Source organism: Oncorhynchus tshawytscha, linkage group LG33 (assembly GCF_018296145.1).
Source record: "Oncorhynchus tshawytscha isolate Ot180627B linkage group LG33, Otsh_v2.0, whole genome shotgun sequence".
Lineage (NCBI taxonomy): Eukaryota > Metazoa > Chordata > Actinopteri > Salmoniformes > Salmonidae > Oncorhynchus > Oncorhynchus tshawytscha.
Window position 1 is genome coordinate 42,992,485 of NC_056461.1, and position 14,780 is coordinate 43,007,264.

At 44.4% G+C, this 14,780-nt stretch overlaps 1 protein-coding gene across 1 annotated transcript in view; it reads left to right on the forward strand.

Moving 5' to 3' along the window:
* The first annotated feature begins 1,753 nt into the window (after positions 1 to 1,753).
* The window catches only part of ufm1 (ubiquitin-fold modifier 1), a 40,388-nt gene continuing 27,361 nt past the window's right edge, over positions 1,754 to 14,780 (forward strand). The window contains exons 1-5 of the mRNA XM_042311292.1: positions 1,754 to 1,914; positions 2,018 to 2,074; positions 2,763 to 2,820; positions 10,240 to 10,279; positions 11,352 to 11,384. Of these exons, the coding sequence (XP_042167226.1) occupies positions 1,913 to 1,914; positions 2,018 to 2,074; positions 2,763 to 2,820; positions 10,240 to 10,279; positions 11,352 to 11,384 (190 nt within the window). The 5' untranslated portion in view covers positions 1,754 to 1,912. The remainder of the gene's footprint in view (positions 1,915 to 2,017; positions 2,075 to 2,762; positions 2,821 to 10,239; positions 10,280 to 11,351; positions 11,385 to 14,780) is intronic.

Genomic DNA, 14,780 nt, shown 5'->3' on the forward strand with positions numbered 1-14,780 from the left:
GTCACTAGTGTAACCAAGAAGTAAGGCCTCATTTAACACAGTAAATTCATCAGGCTTAAGCCATGTTTCAGTCAGGCCAATCACATCAAGATTATGATCAGTGATTAGTTCATTGACTATAACTGCCTTGGAAGTGAGGGATCTAACATTAAGTAGCCCTATTTTGAGATGTGAGGTATCACGATCTCTTTCAATAATGGCAGGAATGGAGGAGGTCTTTATTCCAGTGAGATTGCTAAGGTGAACACCGCCATGTTTAGTTTTGCCCAACCTAGATTGAGGCACAGACACGATCTCAATGGTGATAGCTGAGCTGACTACACTGACTGTGCTAGTGGCACACTGTGCTAGTGAACTCCACTAAGCTGTCAGGCTGGCTAACAGCCTGCTGCCTGGCCTGCACCCTATCTCCTTGTGTAGCTTGAGGAGTTAGAGCCCAGTCTATGTTCGTAGATGAGATGAGAGCACCCCTCATGCTAGGATGGAGTTCGTCACTCCTCAACAGGCCAGGAATGGTCCTGTTTGTGGGTGTCGCAGAAAAAGGGCCAATTATCTACAAATTCTATCGTTTGGGAGTGTCAGAAAACAGTTTTCAACCAGCGATTGAGATGTGAGACTCTGCTGTAGACCTCATCACTCATCACTTCCCCTAACTGGTATAAACCCTAAACGACTGACAAAAACATTTTCCTCAAAGTCTTTTATTTATTTATTAAGAGTACTGATGTTACTGTCCCCTCTACAACAGCAAAAACTTATTTTAAATAAATGTAATTTTGTCCTTCAAACATTTAAATGAAATAGTGTAGAATTCCATTCATTCCTATAGACTGCTCCTAGTGGGGAGAGACAACATGGCCGCCCGGTGGCTTCAATGCCTCTCAATTGCCAATACACAGCATCAGCTATCCAGGGTCTACATACATCATTGGTTAGAGACCCCTGCCCTACATAGTGCACTACTTGTTATGGGCCCTGGTCAAACGTAGTGCACTACAAATGTCTATACCATTAGGCACCATCATACTTTGACATGTTTAGCTGAAGAAGGATGCATTACTGCCTATTGCACTGACCTATCTGCACTGACCTATCTGCACCTACCTATCTGCAATGACCTATCTGCACTGACCTATCTGCACTGACCTATCTGCTCCAGAGAGCAAACCTCAGCACATTGTAGAAGAAAAGGCTATTGGGGATTTTTTTGATCAATTAATCAATAACCTCAAAAATGAACGAGAGCAAGGGAATGTACAGCACCTTCTGAAAGTATTCTCACCACTTAAGGGGGTATAGTGTGTAACATGCCAGTGACACAACATCTCAATCTAATCTATTTTAAATTCAGGCTGTAACAACAACATGTGGAAAAGGTTAAGGGGGTGTGAATACTTTATGAATGCACTGTACATTCTGACCTTACAAATGCATGAGATTACTTTATACATGCATGAGAACAAGGCAACATACATTCTGCAAATCACTGCACACTTTACTTCTAGTGTAATGTCATGGAAAAAAAGTTATCGCTACCCTACATTTTCTGTATATAGTGATGGTATATTAATAGTTGATTCTTCAAAAAAATACATCATAAGTCATTTGGGCTTTGTAGTTCTGCAAATGTACAAATAGGTGTGCGCATGTGGTCGTATGTTACGGTAAATTGACAAGCACTCTGTCAAAGCCGCCTATCTTTTAATAGCACAACTTTTTCTGTTTTGTTACTTGTTTCAAGACTGTACTATTCAATAAATTAATGGAACACAAGTATTTCTATTAAAAAAAACATTTAACTCATTCGGCGAGGCTGCTAAAACCTTATCGAACTGATGACGTGTCCACGGAGTCCTTCTGACTTCCGGGTCTACGTTAACGGTGTGGAGTAGAGACCACAGTCACCAAGAAAATGTAAGTTTACCTCTCATTCTGTCCTATAATACACATTTAATAAATTACTATTATTTAGCAAAAAAAGCAGTGTGATGATAACTGTGTTTGTTTCCTCCTTCAGGTCTAAAGTCACGTTTAAAATCACTCTGACGTCGGATCCCCGGCTACCCTACAAAGTGTAAGTGACAGATCAGCATTAACGTTAGCTAAAAACATCAATGAATACTGATGCTTACCGTCACACCCATGCATGTAGCTTGTTCAGCTAGCTGTGATCTTCATTATATTCGTCTGCAGCTAGCTAAGTGTTGAAGCTATCTAGCTACTAGTAGAAGCTAATTGCAAGATGCTAGCTGCTACATCTTGGAAGCATGTTGTTCCCTTGAACCATAACACAGCTGTCACTGGCCAGCAAGTTAGCTAGCGTGCCAATTCACTATGACGGTAGTCAGTTTTGCCGATGCGTTCGTTGTTGCCATTAGCACTGTCATTTGCTTAGGATCTTGGCATAACATAAACCTCTTGCAATGTGTTTGCAGACATTTCCAAATAACGTTTAATCACAACATTGCTAACTAGCTAGCCTATGTGTTCCAGGCTTCCAGCCAGTTTACCACACGTCACCACTTACCTCGATGACTGGCTGTTTTTGCACTTTATGAAAGGGGACGTCGTAGTTGAACAATCAACACAGAACAGGGACTCTGCAGCGCCACAGCAAATTGGCCTATGAAGCCTTTCCTTACTGATTACACGTGGAAGATAAAGGGGAGGGAGAGGAAAGGAAATATTGAAGGGGGGGGTCGTTCCATGGAGAGCAGAGAGTTGGAGTGATGTATAAAATAGATGTGTATTTCTTGTTTCAGACTCAGCGTCCCAGAGAGCACGCCGTTTACAGCCGTGTTGAAGTTTGCAGCGGAGGAGGTTAGTTCATCTCATACTGGGTGTTGCAACAACAAAAAATACTAGTAGTTGGCTATAATACAAGTCAAGTGAAAGCATTTTTAAGGGGTCACAACCCACTTTACAAGATGTAGCCCCCCAAAAAAAGAGGAACAAAAGCACAGAAAAAGAGGAACAAAAGCACAGATGTATGGATGTGAGGGTTGAGTCTCCTCAGTCTCTCATACATGTATGGATGTGAGGGTTGAGTCTCCTCAGTCTCTCATACATGTATGGCATAGCAATGATATAATACTAGAGTTGGCTACAGCACATAGGCTTTGCTGTAGGCTTTGCCTACAGTATGGAGTCCTCCTCTGTTGCATGGCGACTATCAAAGATTAGATACAGCACCTCTAGTAAAGGTAAGGCTAGAGTCTCTCCTCAGTCTCCTCTCTTACATGTATGACATGGCAACAATACACGATATACCATATAGATAGCAGGCTTGAGCATTTCCTCTCTGTTTAGCCTGGTCCCACCCTGCCTGCTTCCGTAGCTGGAACTGTCATTCCACATGATATTAAGTCAATAACGTATTTCTAGTAGATGGTAAGCTGGGAGAGGACCATCGTTTATAATACCGATCAGACCTCGTTGAATCAATGGATCCCTTCCCTTTTAATATTTAGATTTATGAATGCAACCTATTACAATAATCATCATCCAAATAATGGACAGAGTGAATAGCCTAAAGATTAAATGAGGCAGATGGGTAATGTTTTGAGAGTAGCATTAATTAGTTTATCTTTCCTACCCTCCCTCTTCAACCCATTGTCCATTGTCCATTCCCAGCTACATAATGCGTTTCTCTTTCTCTCCTCATTCTCCTGCTCATCTGTGATTGATTTAGAAGGCCCGTGCTGCTCTGTGCTCGCTTAGCCATCCTTATCTCCCTGACTTCAGACTAGTGGCATCTCCTCTGTCTCTCTGTGTGACAATAACAGGGGCATTCTCTTGAGATGTGTTCCTCTATAACCCCATAGAAAACTCATGAGGCTCATCATGATTCAAGTAGACATGAGTGATGGCTGTTTCTGCTACTATATGCTTTGTCCTCTTTATGCAAAGTAGAATCCTCACAGAGACAATTATGTTCTTAGAATGCTGAGGCTGATTTTGATGGTTGACAACAGAGGAGTTTTCTTTTCTCTCCTGCGAACGAAATCTCAATTATTAGTATTTTTGCCTCCAGGCTGTTTCTCATAGATAGTGGAATATTTCATTAATGATTAGCTTCCCCTCCCTTCTCCCTTGATGACTTTTGTGTGTGTGTGTGTGTGTGTGCCACCACAGTTTCCTTTTAGGAGTTTGGCCGGAAACATTTTTAATTGATCAGACATTTGAGAAATGTACTGTACCCATATGCATTAGGTGTGTAACCTGATTAGGGTGTCCACCCACTGTGATCAGAATGATAGAAATTACATCTAGGTGAAGTTAATCCGTCTTAACAGAACATTCAAGTCGAGGATGCAACGGTGTGTGGTCCTTAACGAATTCCGATGAAACGCACTTTGAAGATGTTTTAGAAAAACTATCAACATTTACTTTTCCACAGCCAACAAGATGAGTAACGAACAGCAAAACCACTCAACTATGTCAGTCTACTATTCCTCCATACTAGAATACTCCATACTGTGTGGAAAAATCTATTGCCAAATTCATTCAACCAGTACATTAAAAAAAAAACAGAGTTGTTACAAGTACATTGCAAATGAGAGCTGTTTCATGTGACAGAGATGAACATATCCATTCCACATTTAGAAAGAGGAGAGATGTAAAGATGCATCAACTAGCATGGGATGCTAATATGACAAGGGTTATCAACAACTAGCATGGGATGCTAATATGACTAGGATTATCAACAACTAGCATGGGATGCTAATATGACTAGGATTATCAACAACTAGCATGGGATGCTAATATGACTAGGATTATCAACAACTAGCATGGGATGCTAATATGACTAGGTTTATCAACAACTTGCATGGGATGCTAATATGACTAGGTTTATCAACAACTTGCATGGGATGCTAATATGACTAGGGTTATCAACAACTACCATGGGATGCTAATCTGACTAGGGTTATCATCAACTAGCATGGGATGCTAATATGCCTAGGGTTATCATCAACTAGCATGGGATGCTAATATGCCTAGGGTTATCACCAACTAGCATGAGATGCTAATATGACTAGGATTATCAACAACTAGCATGGGATGCTAATCTGACTAGGGTTATCATCAACTAGCATGGGATGCTAATATGCCTAGGGTTATCATCAACTAGCATGGGATGCTAATATGCCTAGGGTTATCACCAACTAGCATGAGATGCTAATATGACTAGGATTATCAACAACTAGCATGAGATGCTAATATGACTAGGGTTATCACCAACTAGCATGAGATGCTAATATGACTAGGGTTATCACCAACTAGCATGAGATGTTAATATGACTAGGATTATCAGCAACTAGCATGGGATGCTAATATGACTAGGGTTATCACCAACTAGCATGAGATGCTAATATGACTAGGGTTTTGAAACCCAATAGAATAATAGAACATGAGAAAAAGGCTACTAGTTTCAATGGCATATGGAGGTCTTTATAAAATAATTGGCTCCACGTTTATAGAAACAGATTTTGTCTAGGCTACTTTTGAAGCAAGGTAAGACTTGCCTTATAATACGAAGTGAAATGTTCAGGTTTCACATCACATTGTACGGTGTGACACTTGCACTTGAACGGAAAGCCCACTTCAATTACCAGTTTTATAAGTAAAAATAGTTTTTTTTTTTTTTGTCAATCATGGCCATCAGAACTGTTTTTAACACGCAATTTAATTTAGAATTGTTGCACAATTTATTCGGGCTTCTTAAATGTTTCACTCCAGCAGCAACAGGAACTGCAGCAGCAGCTCTCACACAGTCTGACATATTTTCATCTTAAACTCTGTATCGGTAGGCTTTACACTTTTTCTAAAGAAGAATCATAACGACTAACGAAAAATACACACCACTTTATTTCCACTAAATGATGTAAATTAACCCGTAGACCGATATGCATGACCGACCGGTCGAATGTATTTACATCGACTGGTATTTTCATCAATAAATAATAATAATAAATAATTTTTTAAGCATTGTTTTTTGCAATTGGTGCGTCCTTTGTTTCATATACCAAAACTTCGCTAGAAAACAAAACCCGAAGTGCCCAGTTAGGAGAACTCAATAGAACAGATTAGACATTCCTCTAAACAACTGGAACATTCAGCGTTTTTTTTCACAGTTTTTACATTTTATTAGGACAAATCCTTTAATCTCTACTGCGGTTACAGAGCGTGAAGATGATCCTCCGTCATTTTCTCTCTGTATCGAAGCTCAGCAGCCTCCCTGACAACTAGTGATGCGCGACTCATGACCAGCAGGCCCTGCGGTTATATCCACAGGACGGGCAGGTTTAGGGTTGAATAATGGGAAAATAATGCATAAAAAATGTCAATGTGCAATTCATATCTATAGGCTGAGGTTTTTCTTTCAGAATTTGTATCTGTTGTAGCACGTTGCTTTAGTTTCAGGGCTAACTGTAGGCAACACATACACAGCAAATCATTTTGGGAACATTTTACGTCAATCCACTGAGGCAAAAAGGGACCATTTCGGAGTTTTAATTCGGTAAGAAAAGAAAAAAAAAAACATGTGAAATGTAGAGTTGAAAATAAAGACAAGGGAGGGCTGGTTGATCGTAGTGTGCCGCCTCTATTATGTATAATGATGTGTGAGGCGCTATACAAATTCCACAGTCACATGACGGGGGACTTCAAAATGGCCTGTACTGTTCAGATGCCTTAAATGTAATAGTAGCCTGTCTGGACACTGACTGTAGATCTACAACCTCTTACATGGCCAATATACTATTAACTCCTGCTCTATACTATTAAGCATTTCTTGCAGTAAAATGATACACCGAATGTACATTTTGACTCAGGAATAGGAGTGGAGAACTGATTTCTTTCCGCATCATGTGAGAATGACTGTGTGGTTAGGGACCGTCTGTAAAGGTGCTGTCTTTATCAGCCTCGTAAAAGCTGATTAGTACTTCAAACACACAAAATATGCATCCAAGCCGAACTGAAATCATATAAAAAAAAATATATGTTGGGTCTTTTGAACAGATTTTAATTTCCTTTAAAAACCTTTCAAACTGATCTCACTTCAACATTTTTGCACAGAAAATCTTTCCCATTCTTTTTAGTTATTGCATTTTATTCTCCCTGGTCCCTAAACATCTTTGCTGTGTGAGAGAAGCAGAGATGAATGAGAAAACACATTTTTACCAATGTCAACTAGATTGAAGCGTTAATTCTATAGATTTATGACATTATTCTGGTGAGCAAGGATTTGTTTAGTATTCTAGGGTAACAAATAATAACAGAAGAGAAGCTGCATGTATCTAATTATGGACAGGTTGACTAACTAATAGTCTACCAAAATGTGGGACATTATAAGCAGAAACATCAGACGATCTAAAAACTTCAGTCAGGAAATCTTTCCACGATCTCTGACTGTACAGCTCATTTTCTATATTTGCGGGTTAGAGTCGGGTATGGGCCTCAGACTTTTACTTTATCAAATATAGTCGGGCGGGTGGGTTATTAGCAATTGGGTGTCGGTGAACAAATAGCTGACTCTCACATCACTACTGACACACACACACACACACACACATGCAGAGTTGTGGCAGTGCATGTCTCTTCTCCCTGTGAGCCCAACTCTCTTCTCTCCCCGTGAGCCCAACTCCCTTCTCTCCCCGTGAGCCCAACTCCCTTCCTCCCCAGCCCAACTCCCTTCTCTCCCCGTGAGCCCAACTCCCTTCTCTCCCCGTGAGCCCAACTCCCTTCTCTCCCCGTGAGCCCAACTCCCTCTCTCCCCGTGAGCCCACTCCCTTCTCTCCCCGTGAGCCCAACTCCCTTCTCTCCCCGTGAGCCCAACTCCCTTCTCTCCCCGTGAGCCCAACTCCCTTCTCTCCCCGTGAGCCCAACTCCCTTCTCCCTCCCGTGAGCCCAACTCCCTTCTCTCCCCCAACTCCCTTCTCTCCCGTGAGCCCAACTCCCTTCTCTCCCCGTGAGCCATAACTCCCTTCTCTCCCCGTGAGCCCAACTCCCTTCTCTCCCCGTGGAGCCCAACTCCCTTCTCTCCCCGTGAGCCCAACTCCCTTCTCTCCCCGTGAGCCCAAGTGATTCTCTCCCCGTGAGCCCAAGTCCCTCTCTCCCCGTGAGCCCAAGTCCCCTCTCTCCCCGTGAGCCCAAGTCCCCTCTCTTGAGCCCAAGTCCCCTCTCTCCCCGTGAGCCCAAGTCCCCCTCTCCCCGTGAGCCCAAGTCCCCTCTCTCCCCGTGAGCCCAAGTCCCCTTTCCCAAGTCCCCTCTCTCCCCGTGAGCCCAAGTCCCCTCTCTCCCCGTGAGCCCAAGTCCCCTCTCTCCCCGTGAGCCCAAGTCCCCTCTCTCCCCGTGAGCCCAAGTCCCCTCTCTCCCCGTGAGCCCAAGTCCCTCTCTCCCCGTGAGCCCAAGTCCCCTCTCTCCCCGTGAGCCCAAGTCCCCTCTCTCCCCGTGAGCCCAAGTCCCCTCTCTCCCCGTGAGCCCAAGTCCCCTCTCTCCCCGTGAGCCCAAGTCCCTCTCTCCCCGTGAGCCCAAGTCCCCTCTCTCCCCGTGAGCCCAAGTCCCCTCTCTCCCCGTGAGCCCAAGTCCCCTCTCTCCCCGTGAGCCCAAGTCCCCTCTCTCCCCGTGAGCCCAAGTCCAAAATGTCTCTCCCCGTGAGCCCAAGTCCCCTCTCTCCCCGTGAGCCCAAGTCCCCTCTCTCCCCGTGAGCCCAAGTCCCTCTCTCTCCCTATTTGAGCCCAAGTCCCCTCTCTCCCCGTGAGCCCAAGTCCCCTCTCTCCCCGTGAGCCCAAGTCCCCTCTCTCCCCGTGAGCCCAAGTCCCCTCTCTCCCCGTGAGCCCAAGTCCCCTCTCTCCCCGTGAGCCCAAGTCCCCTCTCTCCCCGTGAGCCCAAGTCCCCCTCTCCCCGTGAGCCCAAGTCCCTCTCTCCCCGTGAGCCCAAGTCCCCTCTCTCCCCGTGAGCCCAAGTCCCCTCTCCCCGTGAGCCCAAGTCCCCCTCTCCCCGTGAGCCCAAGTCCCCTCTCTCCCCGTGAGCCCAAGTCCCCTCTCTCCCCGTGAGCCCAAGTCCCTCTCTCCCCGTGAGCCCAAGTCCCCTCTCTCCCCGTGAGCCCAAGTCCCCTCTCTCCCCGTGAGCCCAAGTCCCCTCTCTCCCCGTGAGCCCAAGTCCCCTCTCTCCCCGTGAGCCCAAGTCCCCTCTCTCCCCGTGAGCCCAAGTCCCCTCTCTCCCCGTGAGCCCAAGTCCCCCTCTCCCCGTGAGCCCAAGTCCCCTCTCTCCCCGTGAGCCCAAGTCCCCTCTCTCCCCGTGAGCCCAAGTCCCCTCTCTCCCCGTGAGCCCAAGTCCCCTCTCTCCCCGTGAGCCCAAGTCCCCTCTCTCCCCGTGAGCCCAAGTCCCCTCTCTCCCCGTGAGCCCAAGTCCCCTCTCTCCCCGTGAGCCCAAGTCCCCTCTCCCCGTGAGCCCAAGTCCCCTCTCTCCCCGTGAGCCCAAGTCCCCTCTCTCCCCGTGAGCCCAAGTCCCCTCTCTCCCCGTGAGCCCAAGTCCCCTCTCTCCCCGTGAGCCCAAGTCCCCTCTCTCCCCGTGAGCCCAAGTCCCCTCTCTCCCCGTGAGCCCAAGTCCCCTCTCTCCCCGTGAGCCCAAGTCCCCTCTCTCCCCGTGAGCCCAAGTCCCCTCTCTCCCCGTGAGCCCAAGTCCCCTCTCTCCCCGTGAGCCCAAGTCCCCTCTCTCCCCGTGAGCCCAAGTCCCCTCTCTCCCCGTGAGCCCAAGTCCCCCCTCCCCTCAAGTCCCCGTGAGCCCAAGTCCCCTCTCTCCCCGTGAGCCCAAGTCCCCTCTCTCCCCGTGAGCCCAAGTCCCCTCTCTCCCCGTGAGCCCAAGTCCCCTCTCTCCCCGTGAGCCCAAGTCCCCTCTCTCCCCGTGAGCCCAAGTCCCCTCTCTCCCCGTGAGCCCAAGTCCCCCTCTCCCCGTGAGCCCAAGTCCCCTCTCTCCCCGTGAGCCCAAGTCCCCTCTCTCCCCGTGAGCCCAAGTCCCCTCTCTCCCCGTGAGCCCAACTCCCCTCTCTCCCCGTAAACCCAAGTCCCCTCTCACCTGGCTGTCCTTCCGGGGTTTTCAAACCTCTTCACATGGACCCGTAGACATTTCACACATTTGTATGGAACGGTTGGGGGTCACAGAGGAGAGGTCTGAACACCCCTGGACTACTGAGAGGCTGGTGTATAACATGATCATTCTGTCTGTTTCCTCTCACAGTTCAAAGTACCAGCAGCCACCAGTGCCATCATTACTAACGGTGAGTCTGTTACATTGTCGGTCTTATTAGAAACAGGTGATCACCTGTTGCATTGTGTCGGTCTTATTAGAAACGGGTGATTCTGTTACATTGTGTCAGTGGGTCCCATAATGCCTGGCGAAAACCAAACACTGCCTTCCACATTAAGAACCTCATACCAACGGTCAAGCGTGGTGGTAGTGTGATGGTTTGGGGATGCTTTGCTGCCTCAGGACCTGGATGACTTGCCTTAATTGAACGAACCATGGAATTCTGCTCTATCAGGTAATTCTAAAGGAGAATGTCAGGCCTAAAGGCCCTAACTCCCTATCCATCTATGAGCTGAAGCTGAAACACAGCTGGGTCATGCAGCAAGACAATGATCTAAAACACACAATCAAGTCTACATTAAAATGGCTAAAAAGCAGCACATTTGAAGTTCTGGATTGGCCTAATCAAAATCCAGACCTAATCCCAATTGAGATGTTGTGGCAGGACTTGAAACGAGCAGTTCAGGCTTGAAAACCCACAATTGTCGCTGAGTTAAAGCAGTTATGCATGGAAGAGGGGGCCAAAATTCCTCCACAGCGACGTGAGAGACTGATCGACAACTACAGGAAGTGGTTGGTTGGAGTCATTGCAGCTAAAGGTGGCACAACCAGTTATTGAGTGTAAAGGGGCAATCATTTTGTTCACACAGGGGATTTGGGTGTTTGTAAACTTGGGTTACCTTTAATCTAAAATGTGGTTTTGGTTGAAGATATGATAACATTCAGTATCAATAATATGTAAAAGTAGAGAAAATCAGAAAAGGGGGGGATGTGCTTTTTCTGTATCGATAATATCTCTGACAAAAAACAGGTCCTTGTAAAAGATGTCTGTCTGTGTAACACATACTGTTAAAAGTGGTTGTTTTTGTTTAGTGCAGCAGCGTTACCATGAACTTATGTGTCAGTCTCACTCATCAGACCCTCTCTCTCAACCACTCTTTTTTAGCATGTTTTAATTCTCAGTATTATTTATTCATGTTTTGGTGTTAACATTCATGTATTGCTATTTATGCTAATCCCTGTTCTCTCTGTGCTCATGACAGACGGTATCGGCATCAACCCAGCTCAGACAGCAGGTGAGTCTTCCGTCTTCTCGTCCATACTGATGACAACAATAACTTGATTTATAAAACTGTTTGTTACAAGGTGGGATTAAAATGGTTTTAATTGTAATTTTTTTTTGTCAACAATCTACACATAATACTTTTAATGTCAAAGTGGAAGAAAAATCTTAACTTTTTATTATAAAAGATTTTTGAAAAATGAAACACTAATATATATTTTAATTACATAAGTATTCAACCCCAAGTCAATACCCCAAGTCAATACATGTTACAATCACCTTAGGCAGCGATTACAGCTGAGAGTCTTTCTGGGTAAGTCTCTAAGAGCTTTGCCCACTTGGATTGTACAATATTATTTTCCTAATTCTTCAAGCTCTGTCAAGTTGGTTGTTTTAAATGTTTTATTTAACTTTTATTTAGACAGGGAGTCGATGCTGAGACCAAGGTGTCTTTATTTAGACAGGGAGTCGATGCTGAGACCAAGGTCTCTTTATTTAGACAGGGAGTCGATGCTGAGACCAAGGTCTCTTTATTTAGACAGGGAGTCGATGCTGAGACCAAGGTGTCTTTTCCAGATTAGCCCTATGAAGCACCACAATACACATCAAAATACCATAAACACATTCATACACACATTTAAATACATGCTATTATACACAATACATGGAAAGCAAAACACAGACATATTCTTCAGTAAAAAGTTTCCCTAACAACTGTCTGAAATGCCCTAGAGTCACCAATTCCTCCACTTTTAAAGTGAATTGTGCAAAGAAACGAAAGGCTTATATCTACCTAACTTTCTAGATACCAAAGGCGTCTCCAGAGTTAACCAACCCTGTGAGTCGGAAGCTTGTGGAGCAGGGCTTTGTAAACAAACAAAGAAAGAGTGTAATGACTTCAGAGGTCCAGCCAACCTTTTGGTAAAGAACACAGTGATGAGTAATTAAAGTTTAACAACACCTGCATTGCTTGCTGTTTGGGGGTTTTAGGCTGGGTTTCTGTACAGCACTTTGTGACATCAGCTGATGTAAGAAGGGCTTTATAAATACATTTGATTTGATTGATTTCCTTTGATAAAGCAAAGGGTGCTATGAAAAATGGCATCCAGGGGTTTAAGAGTAGAAGCAGCTGCACTTTGGCGTTTAGTATCACCATAATTGAGAACCGGTAGAAAGGTTGACTGCGCAATCTGCTTCCTGCTGACGACAGAGACGATCTGTTTCTGTAAAAAAAAAAAAGACCACTTTTTAAATCTTAGTTTCTTATTAACACGCTTAGTCGTATGTTGTTTTTTAAATTTATTTTTTACGATAAATCATTGTCAATCCAAATACCAAGGTGTAAGTATTCAGGGAATCGTTCGATTTCTAGAACTATCCGATGAGTGAATATGTCATCCATCTGAGACACGTTTTAAATCAGTAAGGACTTCCTGCACAACTGCAAAATCGGACTGTTTCCTCGTGACAGCCAGGTCAGCAGTTGGGGAAATTGCGTACATAAGTATTATTTACATTTTTTTTTTTACAGATTGACCAATAGCATTAATATAAATAGTGAAATGAACAGGTTCGAGTATCGTCCCCTGCGGAACACCTTTTATGTACTTCAAGACATGTGGACTTAACCCAATCAATCACAATGGCCTGAGTTCTGTCACTAAGATGACCATGAACAGGCGTCAGCAGACCTAGATCATTAATAACTAAAGTGGTTGCTGTAATAGTGCTATGCCCAGGACTAGACCCTGATTGGATGTCCAGGCCTAAACCCTGATTTGGTTTGCATTCATTTCTCAGATTTAAAAAAAGAACAAAGTTGTACATTTTTACCAGGATTCTAGAATCTTTGCTGGACAAGGAAGCCTTGAAATGGGTCGATGGGTCCCTGTCCCTGAAATGGGTCCCTGTCCTTGTGGAGTGGCAGCACAACAGCTCATTTCCATATTTTTTGAATATTTCCTGATAACAATATTTAAAAAAATTATAATGAAAAAGTGTGTTATTGAGCCAACCATGGTGGGCGCTGAACACCAGGATCCAATTGGTCGGCCCTTCTGGATTTCTCGTTGTCTATTGTTAGCGAAGCGTCAAGGGCTTATTTTTTTTCTTCTGTGAATAGCCTAAAATCAAAGCCTTGACTATAATATATCTTATCATTCAGCAAGTTTTCCCTATCCGCATCTAGCCCAATATCCATTGTGAATAAACTTAGAAATTATTTGAAAGAGAGCCTGCTGAAATAATAATAAATAATGATAAGAAAAAATTAAATGGTAATTAAATGCATCAGTGATGGCATATTTTTTTCGTGTAATGAGGCTTGTGTCGGAATTAATTTGTTGTGTCAGAGAGGAAGAAGTAGAACACATTATTTATTTTTTTCTTCTAGAATTTAGCCGGGTTCTCATTACAATCCGAAAGAGAGTTTACGTAATAATCTGATTTAGCCTTTCTGATTTTGGTTTCACACAATGATTCCTCAGTTGCTTCAAAGCTTGCCAGTCTGGGACTAAGCCTGTGTTCCTGGCCTTGACCCAAGCATCATCTCTTTTTATGAATGACTTCTGATAATTCCGGAGTGTACCAGGCATTCAATGGATCCACAATAGCATCAAAGACATCTCCAAAATGGCTAAAAGCTAAATCATGTTCAGGGATAGTTGAGATACAATCAAGGTCACTAAGGTAAAGATCATGAAGAAAAACTTTTTAAAATTAGTTTAGAAAAATATATGGTTTTACCTTTATTTAACTAGGCAAGTCAGTTATGAACAAATTCTTATTTTCAATGACGGCCTACCGGGGAACAGTGGGGTTAACTGCCTTGTTCAGGGGAACAGTGGGGTTAACTGCCTTGTTCAGGGGAACAGTGGGGTTAACTGCCTTGTTCAGGGGAACAGTGGGGTTAACTGCCTTGTTCAGGGAACAGTGGGGTTAACTGCCTTGTTCAGGGGAACAGTGGGGTTAACTGCCTTGTTCAGGGAACAGTGGGGTTAACTGCCTTGTTCAGGGGAACAGTGGGGTTAACTGCCTTGTTCAGGGAACAGTGGGGTTAACTGCCTTGTTCAGGGGAACAGTGGGGTTAACTGCCTTGTTCAGGGGAACAGTGGGGTTAACTGCCTTGTTCAGGGGAACAGTGGGGTTAACTGCCTTGTTCAAGGGCAGAATTACATATTTTTACCTTGTCAGCCCTGTGATTCGATCTTGCAACCTTTCGGTTACTACTCCAATGTTCCAAACACTAGGCTACCCTGCTGCCCCTCTTTGTGATGACACAAGGCTTAGAATTTTGTATTCTCACATCTCTAACACAAACAGCTGGGCAATGGTCAATAATATATTGGGTGAAGACACCAGTAGAAACACTTTTCAATCGTGTATTCGTTAAAATAAGATCAATCAGTTG